The sequence below is a fragment of the Elephantulus edwardii genome, unplaced genomic scaffold (assembly GCF_000299155.1).
Source record: "Elephantulus edwardii isolate Elephantulus edwardi_28Jun2011 unplaced genomic scaffold, EleEdw1.0 scaffold00193, whole genome shotgun sequence".
Lineage (NCBI taxonomy): Eukaryota > Metazoa > Chordata > Mammalia > Macroscelidea > Macroscelididae > Elephantulus > Elephantulus edwardii.
The window spans coordinates 2,315,966-2,339,885 of NW_006399943.1; the positions used below are offsets into that span (position 1 = coordinate 2,315,966).

The window sequence follows — 23,920 nt, forward strand, 5'->3', positions numbered from 1 at the left end:
ACAGGTGGTCAGTCACAGGAGAGGAGACTGCCCATCCTCCTGGGGAGCAGCTGGTAGACTGAAACCTTGTGCCTTTGGGTTGGCAGCGCAGCTCCTTGGCACTAAGCCACCAGCCCTCCCGCTCGTACACCTGACGGGTGGCAGCTCCTACCCCACTGCTTTCAGTCTGACAGCTCACGGTGACCCGCTGCTGGTCTCCAAGGCTGCGAGTCTGTACAGGAGGGCATCGCCCGTCTTCATGCTGCAGAGAGGTGGGTGGGTTCAAGCAGCTGACCACCTGGCTGGCAGCGCATGAGACACTGTACCACCAGGCTCCTTCCCCACACAGGTGCTCCCGTACGTAGGCTGTCTCCTCCCTCCGCCCGGTTCCGTCAAGTTGATGCCGGCTCGGACGTAGATTCTCACTGGGTTCCTGGGGCTGTGTCCACCGCAGACACCCTGCTTCCCCTTTCTCCCCAGAGACTCCCCTCCGGCAAGCCTCAAGTGCTGAGCTTTCAGTAATAGCCCCACGTTGAACCCACTGCACCACCACGGCTTTGTTGTGTCTGTACATGTCTACAGACCTACAGAGGCAGGTCTAGAGCTAACCTGAAAGGCACACCACCAGCCACTCAATGATGGGCAGGCTTCCTAGTTACGTTCTTGGCCAGGCACTGGAGGGGCAGCGGCGGGTCGGTTCTGATGTGGCCACAGTGTTGGATGCGCACATACATACACACACGGCACTGTGTTAAGTACCGTCGGGTATAGGCGACTCATGGCGACCCTAGGAACAAAAGACCTGGACAGTTGTATGACTTTTGTCGTTTCTCCAAGTTCATAGTTTCTAGAGGCAAGCTGTTTCGGAAATGGATACCACTCCTTCCAAGCTTGTTTTAATTGGGGAGCTCCAGCAAACAGTCCACCGTGGGTGACCATTAACACATCTGACACATCAGTGTTACAGTGTTGGGCGTCACAGCAACCACGAGTAACCTCTGTACAGTAAATGGACAGACCAGGGCTATACCACTCAAAAGAATGACCAAAAACAACTAAGCCCAGGCCTGAAGGCTACAGGTGAAAACCGCCCACCTTTGGATTGGTAGCATCACTATATCCATTAGGCCAACAGAGCTCTCTTAAGTGCTGTCAAGTTGTAGACGACTCATAACGACCCTGTGAATAAAAGACCTGAGCACTTGTATAACTTTCATCGTTTCTTCAAGGTCATAGTTTTCAGATGCAAGCCATATCGGAAGTGGATGCCACTCCTGCTTCCAAGCTTGTTTTACTTGGGAAACTCCACCAAACACTGTCCACCATGGGCGACCATTGTCGCATTTGACACATCAGTGTATAGATACATTCCTGCATAAACACGTGCATGTCAAATACAGCATGTCCCGCTCTGTCACGGTGTGCTTGACCTATTGCTGCAGCCCGGGTCTCAGCCCACCTCATCTCACAGGTGTGTGTAGGTGCCCTAGTGGTAGGGAGCTGAGGGCCAACCTGAAGTGGTGTGAACCCGCCAGCTGAGTGTCTGACTCGATGCTGTTTACTGTCGAGTTGGAGTCACTGGGTTTTGAGGCAGGAAGGAAGGAGAGCACCCATCATTCTCCCAGAGAGCAGCTGATAGATTCGAACTTCATGCCTCGGCGCTGGCAGCACAGTTCCTTACCACCAAGCCACCCTTAGTGTATTTAAGCACCTGTTGGCCGGATCAAGGCAGCACCGCCTGGTGTCCGAGCCGCTGGCTGCCTGGTCAGCCTGGCTTGTGGCTGAGGCCCTCATGCCGTTAACTCCACCGCCACCCTGTCACAGGTGGGTGTGCTGGCTTCTCTCAAGTATGTGCGTTGAGGTGAGAAGCAGACTGGTTGATAGGTGTGTAGGAGCTAATGGGAGCCCGGTGATTAAGTGCTTGACCGTTAACCCAAGAGGCTAGTGGTTCAGACCCAGCCTGGGCTCCACAGCAGAGAGGCCTGGTGTGCTGCCTCTGGGGAATCCCACCTCTGGGGAATCCCACTTCTGGGGAATCCCACCTCTGGGGGGTGGACGCTGTGCTTTCCATGACTCAGGGCTGCAGTAGAGCGACGGCATTCCCAGGAAAGCCTCCCGGAATAGCCCGGAGTCCCCGTGGGTGTCGCCTTCTGCTTGCTGGCAGCTCCCTCCCCAGGGAGGAGTGCCTTGTCTGGGGAAAAGTGCTTCCCAATCCGCAGGGATTTCAGACAAGCCTGGGTGAGAGGGTGAAACTGCGCCTTCAGGGCCGACAGGCTGGATGCTGTACACAGCCGCAGCGTCTGCCCACCGTCCTGCCCCGTGCTGGGCCATCCGTCCTCTCAACTGCCCTGCCTTCTGGTGCTGTGGTCTTCGAGGAGGAGAGGTCAGCTGGGTTCTGTGTGCAAAGAGAAACTTCTGGAGCGATCCTTGTGCTGAGCACTGACCGGTGCTTCTGTGCCATTTCATAGTCAGCAGTCATGAAAGGAAACCGAAGAGATGGGGCGTGTGGCTTGTCCGTGGCCACTGAGCACTAACGTGCCAGCAGTTGGATCTTGTCGGAGTCCCAGTGGCCCCATGTGATAGTGGACCAGCTCCGCGGGGCAGCCCTAGGCTGTTGGATTTGAACTGCCAACCTCTGCGTTAGACGCCGTGTACTGGGCTAGTACGCCGTATTCTCACATGACTCAGGCCAGCATCGGCGGTCCGGGCCTGTGTGGAAATTGCTGACTGGCTAAGCCTGCCCTAGGCAGGATGTGGACTCCGAGCTGACTGTGGGAGGCTGGCATGCTCACCAAGGAGGGGGTTCTGGGGTAACTCCCTAGAAAAGCAGTGGCAGCTGTGGGTGATGCATGTGTGCTGTGGAGATGCCTGTGAGGGGCGGTTTGGTCCAGCAGGAGCGGGCTCTGGGGACAGGTCGGTGACAAGGGCCTGGTGATGTGGGGAAGTGGTCCCTGGCCAGAAATCAGGCTGGGCCGCGGCAGCGTGGGAGAGTGCATGGGGTCTGCCTGGTGGGGGCGGGGGAGAGGACTGAATTGTGTGGATGTGTGCACTTGGTGTGTACCTGTCATCGGGGTTAGGGGCCACCGAGCTACCCTGTGAATAAGAGGGCAGCCCTGTCCTGTGCCGTCCTTGTCGTTTCCGACATACGCTGCAGCAGCTTGGTTTAGGGGAAGCTCCTCTCCCGACGGGGGTGGGGGCATGGGTGCATCACTCTCTGCCTGCGTGGTGGCGACTGGGTTGTACCAACGTGTGTGAGCTGAGTGTGTTCTGGTAGGAGCTGTAACTGACGTGTGCCGAGTGCTCACATGGGGCTGTAGCGGCATGCGTGTGCACTGGGTATGTGCGTGCATGCTGAGTGTACCCAGATGGTGGTGGTGGTGCCATTGAGTCACCTGCAACTCAGCGATTTTATATGTACAATAGCCCTAAACTCTGTCCTGTACAGTCTCACTACCCAACCCCATTGCTCCAGTCACTGAATCAATCCACCTCATAGAGGGCCTTCCTCTCCTGCGCTGTCCCTCCACCCTCCCAAGCATGATGTCCCTCTCCAAGGACCTATCTCTCCTTACAACATGTCCAAAGTGTGTCAGACGAAGCCTCCGAATCCTTGTCTCCAAGGAGCCTCCCGGTTTAATCCTTTCCAGGATGAATCTGTTTTCTTGGCAGTCCATGATACATTCACTACTCTTCGCCAACACCACAGCTCAAAGGCAGTAATTCGCCTTCTATTCTCACTAGTCATTGTCCAGCTCTCTGATGCATAGCAAGTGATTGCAAAGACCATGGCCTATATCAGGCCTCTAGAGTGACACCATTGCTCTTCAGTACTTTGGAGAGGTCCCTAACAGCAGGCTTTCCCATGGCAATAGGCCTTTTAATTTCCTGGCTAATGGTGCCAAGAGTGTTGACTGTGGAACTAATACTGGGTATGTGCTGACATGTCGTTTGGGGGGCTGTCATGGGGTGTGTGCACAGACTGCGTACATGGTAGAGATTGGATGTACACGTACGTGTGCTGCGTCTGTACCTGATAGGGCTGTAATAACATGTATATAGTGAGCATGTGGCGAAGGTTGGCTTGTACGTACATATGCATGCTATAACAGCGTCCATATGCACCAAGTGTGTACATGGTGGGTTGCACTATCTGTGGGGACTGTATGTACTGAGCGTGCTAGAGTTGGAGGGGAGATCGAGTAACTGGTAGGGACCGTGCATATCCACAAGCGCATGTGTGTTAGGGTTGGGTTATCCTCTCATGTCTCTGCTAAGCATATTCATGGGGAGTAGAACGATTGTTCGCTTAGTCCTCATCGGGGTCTCTGCAGTGGGGACCCCCTCTCTCAGCATCTGCTCTGCTGGACTCAGCGCTCCAGCCACTTTGTACGAACTCATTGCCACTATTACAGAAAAGTCTAGTTTCTACTTCAGGTCACATCCTCTGGTTCAGGACTGGGGGTCCCCACTTCTCTTGGGGGATGAAGTGACATCTGTGGCAGCTATATCTCCAATAGAAGTGAGCGTTTGGCTCATCCAAGGCCAGTGTCCAGCTGGAGGAAAGCCTGCTGTGACCAGAGACGTCCAGGAGGACGAACCAGTGTCCTTCCCTCAGATGTCCTTGATGTGACGCAGGTGACGGCTGTAGTTTGAGATGTCGTGCACCGTATCTGGGCTGTGTGGTTTTAAACATGCCTGTCTTTTACCTCCTTTAACCAGGTTGGGAAGAAGGGCCTCTCTGTCCCCATTTTCATGACAGAGAGGAGTCGGCTGAGTCAGCCTGCCCAGCACTCAGGAAGCAACAGCCCACAGACTTGGGTCAAGCGTGTGCCTCCCTTGTCCTCAGGTGCACCGTTCCCTCTCCTCCAGGCCCGTTTTGGACGTGGTCCCGTTGTGGGCAGGGAACCTTGCCTTCCTGAGTCAGGGTGGACATGCAGACAGGAAGACAGCACAGGCTGCCCACGTTCCTTCCCTGCTCCACAGCCTTCAGTGGCTCCCTAGTACCTGTAAGACGACATTCCCAGCATGCCACTCGGTGCCTTCAGACTGTCACTCTGTCCATCTAGGCTCTGCTCCTGTCTCCATAATGCCCTAGCTTCCTGGTATGTCCCTCTGTCCCCCTCATCCCAAGCTGGACCCTTGTCCACCAGGCTTCTGTGCCTTCCTCTAGGAAGCCCTCCCTGGTGCCCCCCCCCCCCCCCCCCGTACAACCTCAGCCTGGGCTGCACAGGGGTCTTCGCAGAGGTTGCCCAAGTGGCCCGTGTCACCGCCACGTGAGAGGCCTGCTCCTTGCCCAGCACTGCCCAGCCTGACTTGTCCTTCTGTGTAGTGGCTTTGCCCAGGTTGGAGACTCCCATGGACAGGGACTCTGGCTATCCTGCCCATTGTTTTCAGGGCTAGGACAGTGCTTGGAGTGTAACCCAGAACCTCTGCAGTCCGGTCGATCCTGGTCTGTAGACGTGACCCTGCAGGACAGTAGGGCTGCCGGGAGTTCCCAAGGTGGCCACCATTGAAGCTGGCCCTGGAGGCTGGTGGTTCAGCCTTGGCCGCCGTCCTCACTCTCCGCGGCTGAGACCCACCTGCTCGTCCACAGGGAAGCTGAGGCAGCCTTTCCCAGGAAGCCCGTGGCCACGGAAACCCTGGGGGCCTCGTGTCTGCTGTCCCACCGCTCACAGATGCTGCCGTCGGCTCCATGGCTGTGGGGTTGGTCCTGGTTTGAAATCTTTGGGAAAGTCCTTGTCTTCCTCCATAGGGTGGTGGCTCATGGATTCGAACCACCCAGCTTGTTAGCAGCTGTGTGCTTTAGCTACTAGACCAGCAGGACTCCTCCTGTGTGAGCACCCCATAATCCCTGCTGAAGGAGGGAACATGTGTCATGAGCTGAATGGTGAGGCCTCCCATGGGACAGAGCTGGGGTCTGGAGTGTGGGGGCAGCGTGTTGGGGTGGCCTCCAGAGCACCCAGGGATACATAAAGCCCCTGGAAAAAGGACACAGGCCCTGGGGTGTCGACTTGGGCCTGGGCCAGGTTATAAATAGCAATTGCTTGTGTCTGGAGGCAGCCCCCTTCTGGGGCACAGTGTCAGGGCCCCCAATTTCTGGGGCACAGGCGGGCCAGCCCACCTCTCCCCTCAGTGCCTCTAGGTCCCGGAAGGGGGCTGGCTCCTGGCTGGGACCCAAGGACATTATTATTTAAGTGACAAAAATCTTGGGCGCTTGGCATTCAGGGGGACTAATTATGCGCCCCCCCCCCCCATCCGACAAGGCTTTTGTTTATGGCTGTGCGCCGGCCCTTCGCGTCCCCATGGGGAGGCTGGCGAGGGGACAGGAGGCTGGCACTTGTCACCGCGCTGCGCTGGCGGGCGGGAGCGAGCTTGGAGATCCCGCAGCTCCGCAGTGCTGGGCGCGGGGACTCCGCTCGCTCACGCTCACGACCGGAGGCGGGGACAGGAGGATCCTACCCGCTCGCAGCCAGGCGCGCAGAGCCCAGGTGCAGCAGGCTGGGTGCGCTGCTCGAGCTGTCCCCGCGTCGCAGATCAGGACTGACCAGCCCCGCAGCCTGGAGGCCGGGGACGTGTAGGGAGCTAGCCGCACACCTGGGGGAGCGCTGTCCACCGCACTGAGCGCCGCCTCCACGTGCCTGGCCAGGGTCCCTGCCATGGAGACAGGTGGACATAGAGCCAGAGCGAGGGACCCCACGGCCGCCCCGTGACCCCGCGCCTCCCCTGCCGCGGAGCTGCGCCCAGGCTGCTCCCCGGGGGACCCCTGGCCCCCTGGCCGAGTGGGATGTGCGGCGCCCAGCATGGTGCAGAATGTGATCCTGGTGTTCTTCCGCAGACGGCTGAGCCAGAGACCCGCCGTGGAGGAGCTGGAGCGGAGGAACATCCTCAAACGTGAGTGCACCCGGGGACCCGCGCCACGTGAGCGGACAGGGGACTCCCTCTGCGCGCGCCCCTACTGGGCACCCTGTCCCCTTCCCAGGCAGGGAGCATGGGGACAAGGTCCGTGTGTGCCCGACCCTCGCACCTGGCCCAGCTCTGACCACCCTGTCTCCCTCTATGTGAGCTGGGCAGGGAACAGGATTCCCAGTGAGCCCGGCCCTCGCACCTAACCCTTTTCTGACCACTAGGTGTCTTGTCCCCCCTTTATGTGAACTGGGCAGGGAACATGGGACTCCGTTTGTGCCTCACCCTCGCACCTGGCCCAGCTCTGACCACTGGGTGCCCTGTCCCCCTCCACGTAAGCAGCCAGGAATGCTGAAAGAGAAGCACTCCCCACCCCAGGAAAATTGAGCCACAGAAGCGCCCCCTCTAGAAAAGGGACAACCTTCCAGCACCAGCCAGACCTCCTATTCCGAGTTAGTTAACCATCAGCTCAGAGCACAAAGGAGGGCGGCAGTGTCTCCCTGCAGGCTGCCTGCCACCCCCACCCCGACGAGGCCCCGCAAGTGGCACAAAGATTCTGCAAGTGCTGAAGCCCCAGTGGTGCCCGAGCTCCCGCCTGGAACAAGCACTTGGGGGGGGGGCGGGGGGAAGCAGAACGCACTCTGGGCCCCCATGAGGGTCCCAGGCAGCAAATCTCCAGGAGAGGAAACGGCAGGCACATGTCTCTCCAGGAGCAGCTGGTGGATTTGAACCATTGATGTTTGGATTAGCAGCCGACACATAATTCACGGCCCCACCAGAGCTCTTTAGCTCTCGCTGGCTTCCAGGCTTACAGTTGAGAACTAAGCTGCTTATAATCATTTCTTCTGGTCGCAGACACAAAATCTAAGTCACCTACTTACTAGCCCTGTAATCTTCCTTCACTGTTGGCTCGGTCCCCACTCCCACGCCTGTAGGACAGAACTGCTCTGTGTGCTTCCCACTGCTGTGGTCGTTTTTCCAACAGCAGATATGAGTGCAGACGCACTTCGGCCAGAGCTGTGTGGCACGGGCCTCCTCGTCCCCTGTCCTGCTCTGGGGGTCTTGCCTTCTGTCTTCAGGTCACTTGTGGATTGTTGCTGCTCCTGGTGTCTGTGTGCTCTGCTGTGGGAGCGTGTAAGCCTCCTGGGAGTAAGTTGCTGTCCTGACCTGGACCTGCCTGGTGCCAGGGCTGGGAAGTAGTGCCACCAGCAGGGTTAAAAGCCCCATGTGGGCACCTGTGCTCAGAGGAACCTCTTCCTCGTCAGCCGGCCGGCTCCGCCCACCAGCAAGGCTGCTAATTGTGGTACTCTTCACACATCACTGAGAAAGCATTCAAAATAGAACCAGTGCTTAGCAAGAGGAGAATGGAGGTCCTGCATGCCTGTGGCCATGACAATGCCCGTGGCCGTCAGGTTGTTTACCAGCCCCCGCCAGGCGTGTTCCTGGCTTTGAAGCTCAGGGCCAGGAGTGGGAGCCTCAAGAGCCCGATGCTCGCAGTGCGTGGGGATGCGATTGGTTTTGTTTCCTGGGCCTGAGAATAGTCACCGTACACGGCCTGGTTGGCGTCATGCTTGAAGGCCCCGACACACGGACGCCCCCAGATACGTTACATCTTCCACTAGAACTCAGTTCTTAGAACATAAACACCTGCATTTGCTCCTGTCCGAGGTGGGGCACGACTTAACTGCAGCCCCGTTGGGGGACACTCTGCTCTGCAGGTGCTTTGAAGGCGGTAGGAGCATCACTGCTACCGCGTCTCCGTGGATGAAGATGATGGTGGCGATTGTGATGGTAATGACCACGGTCAGATGGTGGCAGCGGTGCTGGTTGTAGTGGAGATGGTGGTGGAGGTGATGGTTGTGATATTAGCAGTGATGATGGTGGAGGCGGTGGTGGTGTGGTTGACGGCAGTGGTGAAGGTTAATGGTTCGGTATGGAGATGGCACTGGCAGCAGTAGCAGTACAATGATGGTGGGGGTGTGCCAGGGGTGTTAGTGGCATCAGTGTGGTGATGGTGGTGGCTGTGACAGTGGGGATAATGATTGGTGACGGTGGTGGCATGGTGGTGGCAGCAGCAGTGTGGTGGTGGTGGTCATGGTGCTGGTGTGATGATTGTGATGATGGCAATGGTGATTTTGCAGTGATGCTGGTGCCATGGTGGTGGTGTTGGCGGCGGCGGCAGTGTGGTGACATGATGGCAGTGGTGTTAGCGGTGGTGATCTTAGGAGTGGTGACTGCGGTGACTGTGGTTTCTCAAGCCCACGCTGTGCCAGGAGCCGCGGTTCGTGCCCGCTGTCTGTGCCCTTGTTACCTCTCGCCCTCCCCTGTGGGCTCCCCACCTGCTGGTGAACACAGCTCCCTGCAGTGTTAGGACTTCACAGGTGAACGCTGACAGGGAGCTGGAGGCAGTTTGCCCCCAGGCCTACCAGGACTGCTTGCCCTTGACCCTGACATACGTGACCTTTGGCTCACGTATTGTCCTCATGGGGGGAACTGTTTTCAGGAAATAGATGTCTTGAGGTTTGTGGAGGACGCCCGCATAGCACAGATGGTTAGGTGCTCGGCTCCCAGCTAGACCCCCCAGGGGCCTTAGAAGACAACTGCTGACCGGCTTTTAAAGGTCACAGAACCACGGGTGTGGTTCTGGAGCCATCAGGAGTCAGAGCAGAGTCACCTGAAGCCACATCAGACCCCGGTCCTTCTGAGGCGCTGAGTTTTCTTGGAGGAAGCAGGGAGTGGGGGGCTGCACATTGGAGTTGAGCATGGGACAGCCCCACCCTTGGCTGGGAAGCAGGCCAGCAGGAGCTTACCTAGCAGGAGGGGCTTTGTGGGAGAGACCTGGCCAACCTTCTCAGAGAGGAGATCTCCAGAACCTGCCCTATTGTCAGGACGATGGCATTTTCCATAGGTTGGAGGCGGGGGGAAAATCTGCTTGCTGGTATTTTTTCCCACTAGGACGTGGGGTCCATCCACAGTGTGTTCAGGGAAGCGGACACTTGATCTCTCAGCCTTGTCTGTGCGGCCTTCACCCTGTTGCTGTTTCTGTAATTTCCTCGCCAGCTTTGTTCACTGCAAACTGTGTGTCTAACCTAAGGTCTGCTGTTCAAGCCCAGAGCGGCCATGGAAGGGGGCCCAGTGATCTGCTCCTGGAGACCCAGTGTCGCCTGGAACACACGCAGGGTCCCTGTGAGTCGGAAGCCATTCGGAGGTGCTGGCTTGGGTTTCTCCTCACTTTCTGGCTCCAGTTTATTCAATGTTCCTCGTTTGTCACTAAGATTGTAAACCATCCACACACAACTGGCTCTCGCTTCCTTTTCTCAGACACCCTGATCTAAGCTGAATCTTTTGTTTTACAAACCTGTCAGGACACTGCCTGATAGACACCCCACACCTGGGCTGAGGGTGGGGCACTGTGTCCTGGGATGGCAGACGATGGACACTGGCTGCGGAGCGGGTCCCCTCTTCCAGCCCTGGAAGTGTTTCTAGGAGCCTGCTGGTTAGAACCTGCTCCGGGAGAGGAAGCCAGGCTATATTTAGTAGCAGTGAGCTCCAGAAATAGAACAGGCTGCGCCCCAGGCGAGCAGCCCCTACTACAGCTCCCACTGCCTATTTTTAGCTCAGAGTGCAGGTGTGATGCGGCTTGCATGCTAATATCACCACCTACCCGGGAAGGCTGTAGGCCAGGGACCTGGCTGCTTTCAGAGGAGCCTTCCTACAGGGGACAGCCAGCACTGTGGTGCCCTGGGGTGGGGGCCGCAGCAGAACTAGCTTGAAGGATTTCTGGGGTTTGGCCGTATGAGGGGTTCGGCTTCAGCAGTGAAACGTCTGCTGGCTTTGGGGTGGGGTGCCTCTAGATGCAGAACAACCCCCTGAAAATGGAAATGGACAGTCATATTGCCCTGAATCAGAGGCAGGTGCCCCCTCGCTGAGTAAAACACGTGTGTGTCTATGCCACGAGAGGCACCTCCCGCTGTCGGCTTGCTCCCCCGCGCTGCCACCTGCTCGGAGCCATCTGGGTTCCTAGGTGCAGAAATCCACAGTCAGCACCGACTCACGGTGCCCCCTGCATGGGGCAGAGGACCACTGTGCACCATGGGTTTTCAGTAGCTGGTTTTCTGAAAGGTTCTGGGCACCTCTGTGTTGTGGCTGGTGGCCGAGCTCTTAGCTGCACCACTCAGGAACTCCAAACATGGGAAAAACCCTATTTGTAATTGACTCCGTTCCAACTCGTAGCCAGAGTGGAACTGCCCCATAGTTTCCAAGGCTAGAAATCTCCATGGAAGGGGAACACACCACCTCCTGTGCAGTGGCTTGTGGGCCAGAAGCCTGATGCTTAAACACCCCGCACCCCTCGTCCTGGAATTGAGACCAACTTATGGTGGCCCTCCACCCGGCCTCCACCCGGTTTCCACCTGGCCCCCCCTCTCTGGCTTCCGCCTTCCACCCTCTCTCCACCTCCCACCCAGTGTGAGGCTCTGTACCTCTACACGAGGAAGCCACCTCTTTCTCTCCCCCTTGGAGCAGCTGATAGCTTTGAACCAATGACAGCAGCCCAACACTCCACGCAGGTGGAGACATGCTGCAGGTAGGGAGGAGCAGAGACAGGCACAGTTGTCTGCTGATCTGATTGGAAACGTCCCCTCTGCTGTGGAGGGGGCCGAGGAGCACTCTGGCTGGGATGACAACAAAGCCGCCTTTGTACAGATGGTCTGTGTGACACAGTGGCCACCATCTCCCGACAGTGATGGACAGAGAAGCAGCCCCTGGGGGGTCCCCAGTGTCCCACCACCAGCAAGTAGAGAGCAGAGGCCCCGGCTTAGGAGGCGATGGTCCCGCCTGCCGCTGTCACATCTCCTCTGCCCTTTTCTTCCACAGAAAGGAACGACCAGACGGAGCAGGAGGAACGGAGAGAAATCAAGCAGCGGCTGACCAGAAAGGTACCGTGCTGTGTGCGCCTCGTTTCCCATTCCTGGGGAGGCGGACAGTGGCGAAGGCTGCACCCCACAGAGGCCGGGTCCACGGTACCAGTGGTCCATGCACTGGGGGCCTACACCCCACAGATCCACCGCATGCTGGTGAGACCACTCATCCCACAGATCTGCGAGCCAGTGTAGACCAAACCCCCCAACAGATATACCACTTGCTAGTATAGACCACACCCCCCGCAGATCCACCGTGTGCCAATGTAGACCACGCATCCTGCAGATCCACCACGTGCTGGTGAAACCACACACCCCGCAGATCTACCACGTGTCAGTGTAGACCTCATCCCCCACAGATCCACCCTGTGCCGGTATAGATCACACCCCCGGTAGATCTACTGTGTGGCAGTGTAGACCAAACTTCCCAACAGACATACCACTTGCCAGTGTAGACCACACCCCCAACAGATCCACCCTATACCTGTGTAGACCACACCCCCCACAGATCTACCTACTGTGTGTCAGTGTTAGACCACACCCCCCCCCCCCACATATCCAGCCCATGCCGGTATATACCGCCCCCCACACGCGCACACACAGATCCACCGCGTGCTGTACCAGTGAGTGGCGTGAACACGTCCCTTTGCTGAGGGCCGCAGACCTTCCAAATGTACCACACGCAGCACCTGTGGCCCGTGGGACCTGAGCACAAAGCCCCTGGTCTTCCTCCTCGGTCATGCGTTCTGAGGATAGCGGCCTTGGCCCTGTGAAGGCCGGCAGACCTGCCTGCGGAGTCTGGCTCCTGAGTTGTGGGCCTTTTTGGGGTGAGGACGTGATGTGAGATGCTGAGCGCCTAGGATGGAAGCTGCTCTGAGCCCACCTTGTATGGGGCCCTTCCAAAGAAGCGTGGTGGGGAAGGGACCCGGGACTTTGGAGTAGACCACATGAGCCTGGTCATTGAGCTCAGGATTCCAGCCCCTAGAACTTTGCATTGATTCGTAGACGTTAGAATGTGTTGGTCTGTGTTGAGTGCCTAAGGAAAGTGGATTTTCACTACTAGGTCTGCAAACCAAAGAAATAACAGATAGATGCACCCCATGTTAGAGCCGAGGGCAGGAGGGAAAGAAGGAAACTGGTCCCAAGAAACGAACAGGCCTTTATTGCATGGTCTGAGAGGGACCCCAAGTAACCTGACTGCAGGGGCACAGACCAGACGGTCAAGGGCAGACTCTCTTCACAGGGCTTCCAGGGAGAGCCTAATCAGGACCCTTTGTCTGGTCTGGTTTTTATCTGGCTGCTTTAGATGTTATCAGCTTCTTAAGGAGTGATCAGACCTGGGGCAGCTGTCACATCATTCCTCTATCCCCCATGCTCACTGCGTCATTATTTACAAGAGCAAAAAAGATAGACACGGATGAATGGCTCAAGAAACTGTGGGGCATTTATACCTGGAGGGCTGTGCAGCACTGAAAGTGGGTTCACTGAACCCCGAGAAGGGAAGGTGTGATAAGGGCACATCCTGACTAAGACGAAGAGAAATAAATCCACCACAAAACTACACCCGTGGAAGAGCGCCCCTCTAAAAAGCTTAGGAAAGGACAGATAGAATCATTTTTGAGTGGTTCCTGGACATGGAAAAGGAGACGACTAGGTTGTCCACTGTCGGGTTGGAACCGACCCACAGCTGACCCTCCAGCGGGTTCTGAGGCCATTAATCACACGGGAGATCTCTCCTGTACAGCAGCTGGTGCCTGGAACCGTGTGCCTTCAGGACTGCAGTGCAGCTTCTTACCACTAGAGCGCCTTACCTGTCAGTCTAAACCTCCAGCGAGTTTTCAGACTGTAAACTGCACGGGAGTCAGAGACTAAGTCACTAAGGCAGAAGGAGATTGCCTATTTTTCTCTCATGGAGCACCTGGTGGAATCGAACTGCCTGCCTTTGGCATACTGCTAAACCCTAAGTGTTGCCCCACTAAAACACGTACAGATGGTGAAGGGAAAGGCCGTATCCCGTGAGGGGAGGATCAGCACGAAATCACTGAAGAGAAGATACCGAGGGGTATTGGGGAGAAGTGGAAATTAGAATCACAGGGAAGAAGTGGGGAAAGTGGTTACGTTGTGAGTGTGACACGGATGTTCTGGACCAAACGCTGGGAGTTGGTGCATGAAACGTGAGTAGCTGAATGAGAAAGGAATTTCCAACTTGCAGTAAGATCGGTAAGAGATCTGGTGGGTTTGCCGGCCCTTCCTCACCGTGTGCTCTCTGACTGTAGCTCAACCAGAGGCCGACTGTTGACGAGCTGAGAGACAGGAAAATCCTGATTCGATTCAGTGACTACGTGGAGGTGGCGAAAGCCCAGGACTATGACCGGAGGGCAGACAAGCCCTGGACGCGGCTGTCGGCAGCAGACAAGGTATGTGCCACCTTGGGCGGGCTGCTGGGACAGCATCGAGAGAAAGAGGGTACGGTGTGCTCTGCTGAGATCACCCTCACACAGCGGGACCGGGCCAGGTGGGGTCCCACGGAGTCCTGCTGGGTCAGTGGAGGGCAATGATTCTCTACAGGAAGACAGCGCTGCCCCCTGGGGACATCTGACGCCACCCAGAGACCTCTCTGGTGTCACAGCCAGAGCGGGGTTGCTGAAAGCTAGCCTGGCCGAGGCATTTCTGTGGCGGTAATGCTACCACACTTTCTACTTTAAACTTTTATTCCCACTGTGTTTGGTGACACTGATCACAGCCCCTGCCTAACGGCTGCACTCAGCCCCTTTCTCTAAGGACCTGTGATTGGGCAGTTCTGCCCCCACCCCCAGGTCTTGATCTGCGCTCTAATGCTTCAGTCTCGCTGGCCCCTGGGGTTTACTTGGGAGAGGACCACCCTGTGAAAGAAGGTGCAAAGCCATGGTGACTCTCCCACCCACAGATATCACAGTAAAATACTGTTTGTCAAGTGACTCAAATGCCATCCATGCTGAAGTGAGAGGGACTCCAAAGATGACAGAAAAACAGCTTAATTCCCAACTTGGTTCCTTGCTTTGTGTCCCAGCTTGGCCGATGAGAGGTGCCTATGCCCTATGTCAGTGACCACCCCCCCCCAAGCCTGGTGGGCCAGGGCCGGGACCTCTGCATGCTGGCCCCACACGAGCCCTTGCAAGCTGACGGAAGTAAACGAGTGGTAGGGTGTTGGTCAGTCCACAGCGTGACTGCCTTCCTCTAACTGTCCGCTTCCTCTCACTCCCAGGCAGCTATCCGGAAAGAGCTGAACGAATACAAGAGTAACGAGATGGAGGTTCATGCGTCCAGCAAGCACCTGACAAGGTCGGGACACGTGGGAGGGGCTTTCTGACACTCAGATGTGGCACAGATTTTGGGGGTGGGGAAACCTTAGTCACAAGGCCCCGAGAGCTTTGACTCCAGGTAAACAGTCTGTGTGTTTCTGCAAACCAGCCTTTGCCCCAGGCAGAGCCCCGTGCCAGTGCTGCCCACTGTGGGCTTTCTGCATCGTGGTGAGAGGTAGCTTGCAGGTGGAACGCCACTCGGGCCATGGACGTAGGTAGTGAATGCGTTTCCCCCATGGCTGTTGGTTCCAGCTCAGAACGACCCTCCACAGGTCTCCAAGGTGTAAATCTGTGGGAGGAGGCTGCCCGCCTTGCCCCTGGAGCACAGTGGCAGGTTTGAACCTGCAGACTTAGCAACTGGCAGAGTGACACATTCCACCGCCCGAGTCCCTCCTGAGCCACTCTGTCTCTCTGTCCCGTCAGAACTGCCTCCTAGCTGGTGCGCCATGAGGATTCCAAGCACCTAAATCAAATGAGTCCATCTTTGTCCCTCAAAACCCCTGGTGGATTGACCAGCTGGCCAAGTGCATCCTTTGGGCCAGCAGCACAGCTCGCTACCACGTAGGCCAGCAGCAGCTGTGTGCTGTCGAATCGGAACCAACTCCTCGCTGACCCTCAGCAGGTCCTCAGAGGCTGTAAAGGACTCTGGAGGAGAAGCCCCCCCCAGAGCACCCCTAATACAGAGTTAAGACCGAGAACTCGCACAGACCCTCCTTGTCTCACTCGACGGTATAACTACTGCCACCTTGATTTAGAAGGTCACTGTGAAATCACTCCCACTTTTCCTGCCCTTATTTAAGTCAGTCCCCAGGTTTAACTGGAACTGTCCCTCAGAGGGAGAGGTGAGGCAGTCTGCTTTCCTGGGGGTGTCCAGCTGGGGCAACCCTAGGGGCTCGTCCAGGAGTCGGAATCACCTGATGGCTTGGCTGTTGGCGCATTCCCCCAAAACCACTGAGAGGTTTGTGTGTGGAAGACCTGCTCTGTAAGTGGGGTGTGGTGGCAGGACTCCATTGTGCCCGCCGTGATAGGACGTAGTAAGGGAGGAAGAGATGAGGGGAGGACATGACTCCAGCGTGGTTTGAGCTGTCCAGAGGTGACTACCCTGACTTCACGGAGCCCTGGTGGTGTAGATAACCTGTCGGGCTGCTGACTGCGCGGTCAGTCATTTTCATTCACCAGCTGCTCCCGGGGAGAAAGACTTGTCTTTTCCTATAACGATGTACCACCTTGGAAACCTGGTAAGGGTCGCTAGGGGTCAAAACCTCACAGAAGTGGGTGTTTGTGGCCTGGTAGGTTAAGTGTGGAGGTACTAACTAAAACATTGGCCGTTCAAATCCTGCAGTTTTTCTGGGGAACAAAGGTGGGCAGTGTGTCCTAGTAAGAGTTCCAGTCCTGGAAGTCTGACCCAACCATCAGGGTTTGCTTTGGGCTTTATTGTGCGTTTGAAGTGACTGCAGTTGGTTGTGTTGTTGAGAATTCATTTCTTCTATTAACACCTTGCCCTTTTAGGGTACCTCCACGATGTGGACAGGCACCTTTTATACTACTAGGCAGCCATGAAAACCCAGGGATGTAAGCGGGTCCTGGAGTTTGGCGTGTCTCTGGGACTCTCTTAACCAGAGAAGCTCCACCCCACAATCTACATATTGATCCTTCTGAGCCACATTTAATCGCAACAGACTTATTTGTGGAAAATGTTTGCAGATGTTTGTTGTTGGAAACGCTTAACGTCCTTGTCTTTTGTAATTCTAGATTCCACAGGCCATAGAGATTTTCTTCTGAGAAGAATTTGCGTTTAATTTTTGATACCAACACTGAACATTCATCAGGGAACTTTCCTGAAGCTCAGCTCAAGATCACCTGGGGTTTGTGAGGGAACCACCCCACACACAGGTGCAGCTCTGCCACCGTTTCCTCTGGAGGGGAGACCAGAGGACACGTCCACTCTTTGATGTCTGAAGAGTGTGATCTGTTGGGGTCACTTAAGATCCCTGACAAACTCTCCAGAAGAGAACTGGCCTTTGCTTGTGGACCTTGGGCCACAGTTTTGCTGTCTGAACAGGTTGGAACGTGGGTGCACGGGCTGCACCCAAGGCCTCCGACGTGTGGACGTGTGATGGTCCTTCATTGTTATATTGAGAAGACGTTTTTATTCTGATCACGGTGAATTTGAAACTTTCAGTTCCTGTTATACAAGACAATTTATTGTATTATACTTTGTCCTTTTTTATATAATGTCTAACAAAAAAATGACAGCTGCAACACTTTGCTTCCTGTTCATTTTGTTCTTTAATTAAATGACTACTTATTTCAGGAAATGGACCCAAGATTTACGTTTTCTTGGAGTGGGCTTGGTAGTACAGTGTCTGTGAAATAGGCCAGGTTTTGTTACTTTTGAGTCTTTTGACTCTAAGATGATGGAGCCTTTTTCGGTGTGTGGTAAATCCTCTTGGTGCACCCAGGCTGGGCCTTGGCCAGTCCATTGATTTTTATTTTCCCCCAAGTTAATGTGTTTGCATCTCTGTAGGAGAGGTCATTTCACCCAGAAACAGTTCGACACATTGGAAGTCATGTCCTTTTCTCAGAAAGTTTGGAAGTCCACATGCGCAAACCTGGTTGGGAACCTGTGAGAAGAGATGCAGGCGGAGATGGAGTGGAAGTGAGGGAGACGGCGACTTTGTCCCTGGCGCGCAGACGACACTTCACACAGGTGACGTGGGGATAGCTGCTCAGTACCAACAAGCACTTGCCGAGACACAAGTCCTCCTGGACACTGGGCAGGTGTCCCCACCCGGAGCCACTGTCACCCGGGGAGTGGCCTTGGGAGCTGGTGGAACCTGTGTGTACCACCCTGTGTGCATGAATGACATAGTCTGCCCTCAAGACAACCAGGTTGCTGTAACCATCGTGCTGGATGCACTGGCATGGTGCCCGACACTTTGTGAGCAGCTAAGAGCTCGAGGTTGGGCACCGGCGGCAGCCAGGGCTACCTGGAGGGGTGGTGTCTCGGGCCTTGCTTCCTCCACACAGCCTGTCCTCACCCAAGGCGCTGTGCCGGGGGCAGCACCGAGTATGACAGGTCACCTTGTGTGCTGTTATGGGAGTTGACTCATATCTGACCCTCCAGCGGGTTTTCCCACAAGAGCAGATGGTGGATTTGAACCCGCATGCCTTTGGGATCACAGCTGCTTACCACGAGGTCCCCAGAGCTCCCTACGGTGCTTGTAATCTACCCTACACGAACCCCACCATGCCTGTGAATAATCTGCTTTAACCTCAGCAGCCCTCCAGTCAGGTCTCCCAGGCTATGAGTCTTAATACAAGGAGACTGCCCCTCTTTCTTCCACAGAGAGGCTGCTGGTAGATTTGAACCACTGACCTTTTCGTTAGCACAACATACTAAGCGCCTTCATGTTGCTGTGTGTGGCTGAGTAGGAAGTGACCCATAGCTGGCCCTCCAGTGAGTTTTCCTAGGCAGGTAACGTTGCACAGGAGAGGAGTACGCATCTTTCTACGCAGAGCGGCTGGTGGATTTGAAGAGCATGCCTTCAAAACCAAACTGCAGCTTCTGTTCACTGAACAACAGTCTTTCCTAAAAAGTTGTAGTTACGGAAAAATTCGAGCTCTGCCTCATCTGCTTTGGGAACTTCTAGGAGTTTCTTGATCCCTCAGCCTCAGTTTCTTGAGCTGTAAAATGAAGTATCTAGAGCCTTTCTAACTAGAAATTCATTCCTTTTATGGGCATCTGATACAGGTATTTTTTGTACTTTTATTAATAACTCATCTGTGGCAATTCAGAACTTTGCTTTCTACCTTTTAGCTATGTGTGATGCACTACCCACTCCCCCATTTGTAATTTGTCATTTAAAATTACACTGCCGGAGTACACATTTAACAAAACTCAATCTTCCATCACAGAAAGACCCACATGCTGATTACAAGATAAAGGAAAAGGTGCTTCCCTTTCAGAGCCTCCGTGGCCCCAAAGCACAAGAACTCGGGAGCGTTTAGAAATGCATGTTGAGCTGGAGACCCACCCTAGACGGCGCCTGTGAGTAGAAGGACCTGTAAGCCTCGCACGCTGGCTTGTTTGCTGCTGAGAAGCCCTGTCGCCACTGGGTAAATACGTTTAAGACTGAGATGAAGGTGCAATTTGTTCCCAACTCAAGGGTTGTGGGAAGACCATACTGTTCATGACGTGTCACATCACAACGTGTGACTCTAACTTCCCGATTTCATGCTCTTAAGAAAAAATAATGCATCTGAATTGTGTTGAAGACAAAATTCTATCACGGATGCTGGACGAACACTGACTTCAACAGGTTTGAGGCAATGATGCGGACAATATTGCGGGCCCGGGTGTGTTTACAGAGTGGGAGCTGACTGGGGCTTTCCTAACAGCAACAGGTAATGATGTTAGAGAGGCTCAGAGAGGCCAGTTAAAACACTGAGCACTGCACTCGAATGCTGCCGAGTGTGGTTAGTCCTGATCTAACCAACATGGTACCATGTCTCAAGTCCAAATTAACCCTGCCAGGAGGAGGACCAAAATGAAAAAGGCAGGTCACCCGCCATACTGGGGATACACACACATCTATAAACTTAGTGCTGTAGAAATATAGAGATAACTGTATATTAGAGTCTGAAGAATTAGAAAAATATTTCTGCTGACTTCAATAATCTGAGAGCAACTCAATAGAAATTATTCCCTTCAGTAGTAGTAATGAGACTTTTGTGCATCAACAAATCTCTTCCTAATTTCACAAAATAAGGCTATTCAAACACCACTAGATATTTAAATCTTTACAGCAGTTCTTTTAAGCAGTTTAAAAGACTAAAACAAATTTTATTGGTGATTATGTGAGGAAATGAAATCATTTAGACACATCCGGGCTTTAAGTCAGTCTAATAGGACAGTGTGTTACTATAAACAGGTCCATTATAAATTTTTAAGGGACTTCAACTGAATAGTTTTTGTCAACTGATTCGGCAGGGGGGGGGGGGGGGAACCACTGTCTAGTACCAAGGGGTCCACCTTGTGGAAATACATGGTAATTAAAGGCTGTTATGTGATTATATTTTGAAGCTAGGTGTCAAAGTTTTTAGCAATATGCCTATACTTTCTCAGCAAACTTAAGTCTGGGAATATAAAATCCTAAGTATCCTGCAAGTCGTCCTAGATTGCTCCCCTCTCCTGTTGAGTGGCCAGCTGGTGAATCCAAACTCTTGACTTGATGACCAGGAGTGCAGCAAGACCTCCTGGAGGCTCCTTGTTTTTAAGGTGAACCTCTCAGCTCCGTTTTGGTGACTGGGTGATTCGGCAGGAGTCTGTAAGGTGGGTGTGCTTGTTCTGGTTGAGGGTTGGGTGGAATGCCCTTGGGCCTCATGTTCTAATTCAGAGGAACACTCTTCTAAGTTGTACAGCACTCTTCTGTCAGTTTGCTGCACTGAGATAATCTGGGTTTGCTGTGATGCTGAACCCTGTGCCATTGGGATGTCAAATGCCCTAATGGTTGCTCATAGTTGAATGTTTAGTGGAGCTCCCAATTTTAAGACAGATTTGGAAGCAGGAGTGGTGTCCATTTCCTTTTCCACATCCCTGTGGAAATTCTGTGAACTTTGGAGAAATGACATTAGTTACAGAAAGGCTTTAGGCCTTTTGTTCATAAGGTCACTGAGTCATGCTTGACTCGACGGCAGTCAACAAGTGCAAGACATGACACGAGCAGAGCCCATTTGGGGTTCTCTCAGGAGGGGCACAGATGTCCTGCTTGGACATGTGGGTCAGTGAGAGGAAGTCTCTTGAGTGAGGTGGGTTGGCACAGGACTGGGTGGGGTTTCAGTCTGGTTTTATGGGGTCACTATGGGCTGGAGCCAATTAGATAGCATCTGACAGCAATTACCCTGCTAAAGTATCAGTCCCACATGCTTCCAATACCCGTTATTACCCCTTTTCAGAATAGATTCTCAGGTAGGAACTGGTTGGGGAGATCATGAGCAACATACAGGGGAAAATTATTATGAACTGAGTGAAAGCTTAGAGTAAAAGGTTTTCTACTGAATGATTCCTACACTTGATGTTTCATGACATTGGATCACAATCTCAGTTAATTTCTCTGGAAGTGTATTGACACTGAGAATATACCACCAGTTCCTATTGGGACCCCTCCTCCAGCCTCCCAGATGACAGGGGAGATGAGCAGTGGGTATCAGTCATCAGCTCCACAGCTCTTGAAAATTAAGTATTTTCTACTTGGAGTAATAAACACTGCTTAGGATCTGCCTGCAAGCTTATAAAGAGAGCTGGTTTTCCATTTGATTCTACATACGCCCTAGGGGTTCTACAACATTAATCCCGGTCCTTACAATGTAACTGCACTGGCCCCATTTGACTCCTTTGGTAACTGCTTGGGAGCTTTTCAGACCCAGATGCTATGATACTATCAAGTTTCCTAATCGTAGCCAGACTCCAGGAGAAAATGAGCTGCCGTTACGAGGTCGTGGACCTTAATCTCATGAGACATCAAGATCAATTTGAAAAACTATAGTCCACAATGTTCTATATAGACACATTTAATGTCTTTAATTTCAATTGTAAATACCCTTGCTATGCGTCTAAGAGCTGGACAAAGAACAGGGATGACAGAAGAATTGATGCCTTTGAAGTTGTGTTGGAGAAGAGCACAGAACATCCCATGGACGGCCAAAAGAACAAAGTATGTCTTAGGGTGCAGCCAAAGTGCTCTTTGGACATGTTGCTGGTAGGGGCTGTTCCTTGGAGAGAGGGACATGATATTGGGAAGGGTGGAGGTCAATATGGGAGAGAAAGACCCACAGCCAGGTGGACTGACGTGGTGACTGCCGCAGTGGGCTCTAGTGTGTCAGGAGTGTGAAGATGGCACGGGATGGACGAGGTTCAGATCTGTTGTTCATAGGGTCTGAGTCATACTTGACTCCATTGCTCCTAACAACATGGGCACAGAACTAGACCTTAGAAAGGTTAGGGGTAAGCGAGAGAGTGCAGGCCCACAGTGAAGTGGACTGACGTGATGATCATGAAGGGCTTGCGCAGGGCAGAAACTGAGGGCGGGAAGGGTTCCGGAATGTTCAATGATACTGTGACAGTTGGTGGTGAGCCTGTAGGGAAGTGCGGTGCCAGCTCACGCACAGTGCCTGTGTGGACGTTAGTCCACTCATCACTCAGCAGGAGACGGGCAGTCTCTGTGGGATTTATGGCTTCTGCAAACCCACTGCAGGCTCCGCAGTCAGGCTCTACGGCAGTGAGATGAAATATTTTCATAAGAAGCAACAGGAATCTGTATATGGCATTTATGTTGTGACATTCCAGCAATGGTAATCCTGCATTTAAATGTTATAGGTGCATCATTACTTTCAAAATACACTTTGTTCTCTTTCCAGACATCTCCACTGAATGAGTTCGAGTCAAGTGTGTGCCTGTGTGTGGGCACACGAGCTTCCCCTCCACACCCGCCTCCACCGTGATGTCCTGGTCAGAACATGACCTCTCAGGTGGTGGAAAGCCCTTGTGTGGGGACCACCTAAGTCCTGCACTGCTCTACATTCCAGGGTGGGCTTTGCTATTTCTCGGTAAGGGGGTTTGCTCAGAGGTGGTTATGTGACTCCCACCAGGCTTACTCCAGTACCCACGTGGCCATGCTGAGGACATACCTAGAAAAGTGTGCCTCTGCCATGACTGATCCAGGGCCATTAACAGGCCAGGATGACAGAACAGCTGAAGAACTGACTCCAGCAACTGGGAAGCTGCACAGCAGGCACCATGCTGAGTGCTGGGAGAAGGTGCCACTTTGCAGGTAACTCACTTAATATGCTCAAAGAGAACCACATCATTGGCTGTCCCCTCACAGGATACACCTGCCCTGGGAACCGGTGCGCTCAGGCAGGTTGGCTGACCTGCGGTTCCCAGCAGCTGGCCTCGCTGTGCTGCAGTTACGTTGTCTGTGGTCCTTTCTCACTCTTCTCCATGTCTGTTTCTGGAACAGTTGCCATCTTGGAGCTGTTTCTGGCTGAGAATGAGTGGCAAACCTAGCCCAACACGGTGCTAAACTACAATCGACATAAGCAATGTCAGCCACTGACGATTTGATGCTGAATTTGTTTGAAATGAAACGATGACGAGCATTTAATGATATGAATTCACTCACCTTGTTGCTGCAGAGCCACAACCGACTCGTAGCTGACTGCCAGCAGATTTCCCGAGGCTGTCAGTCATGAGAGGAGATGACCTGTCTTTGTCCCATGGTTGCTGGTGGATTTGAACCAGCAGAGGTACAGCTTTTGGGTTAGCAGTGTTCCTTACGATCTATACCCCCTCCCCAGAGGTGAAAATATTCTCCGCATGAAGGCAAAACAGGATACACATTTGGAGTCATCAACACAAAGATTACAACAAGGGAAGGGATGGAAATAGCCAAGGAGAAAATGCCAACTAAGAGTGGGAGCCCTGTATTTAGAAATGAGACTACTAGGGACACAAGGGCAGGCAGTTGCTTGCCAGTCCAGTGTTTGCAACTTGAAATGTCACTGCAAAACTGAGCACGACAGATTACACTTTGTTTGGGGTTTGCTGAATCTAATAAAGTGATGAGTTTGTTTCAGGAAATTGATGAGTAGGGACAAAAGCTGGTAGGACGGGAAGATATCAGTAGAATTGAACACTATTACTGGAAAGGTGACTGTGGAGGGCAGGGGTTAGAAGGGGCTTTTGAAAATTTTTCACGTAAACGGCCCAGGTACTGT

General features: G+C 53.8%; 1 protein-coding gene across 1 annotated transcript in view; it reads left to right on the plus strand.

The window, feature by feature from the left end:
- The window catches only part of PHACTR3 (phosphatase and actin regulator 3), a 175,376-nt gene extending 158,117 nt beyond the window's left edge, over positions 1-17,259 (plus strand). Inside the window, exons 9-13 of the mRNA XM_006896924.1 lie at positions 6,815-6,870; positions 11,758-11,819; positions 14,078-14,218; positions 15,046-15,122; positions 17,205-17,259. Of these exons, the coding sequence (XP_006896986.1) occupies positions 6,815-6,870; positions 11,758-11,819; positions 14,078-14,218; positions 15,046-15,122; positions 17,205-17,259 (391 nt within the window). The remainder of the gene's footprint in view (positions 1-6,814; positions 6,871-11,757; positions 11,820-14,077; positions 14,219-15,045; positions 15,123-17,204) is intronic.
- Positions 17,260-23,920: the final 6,661 nt, after the last annotated feature.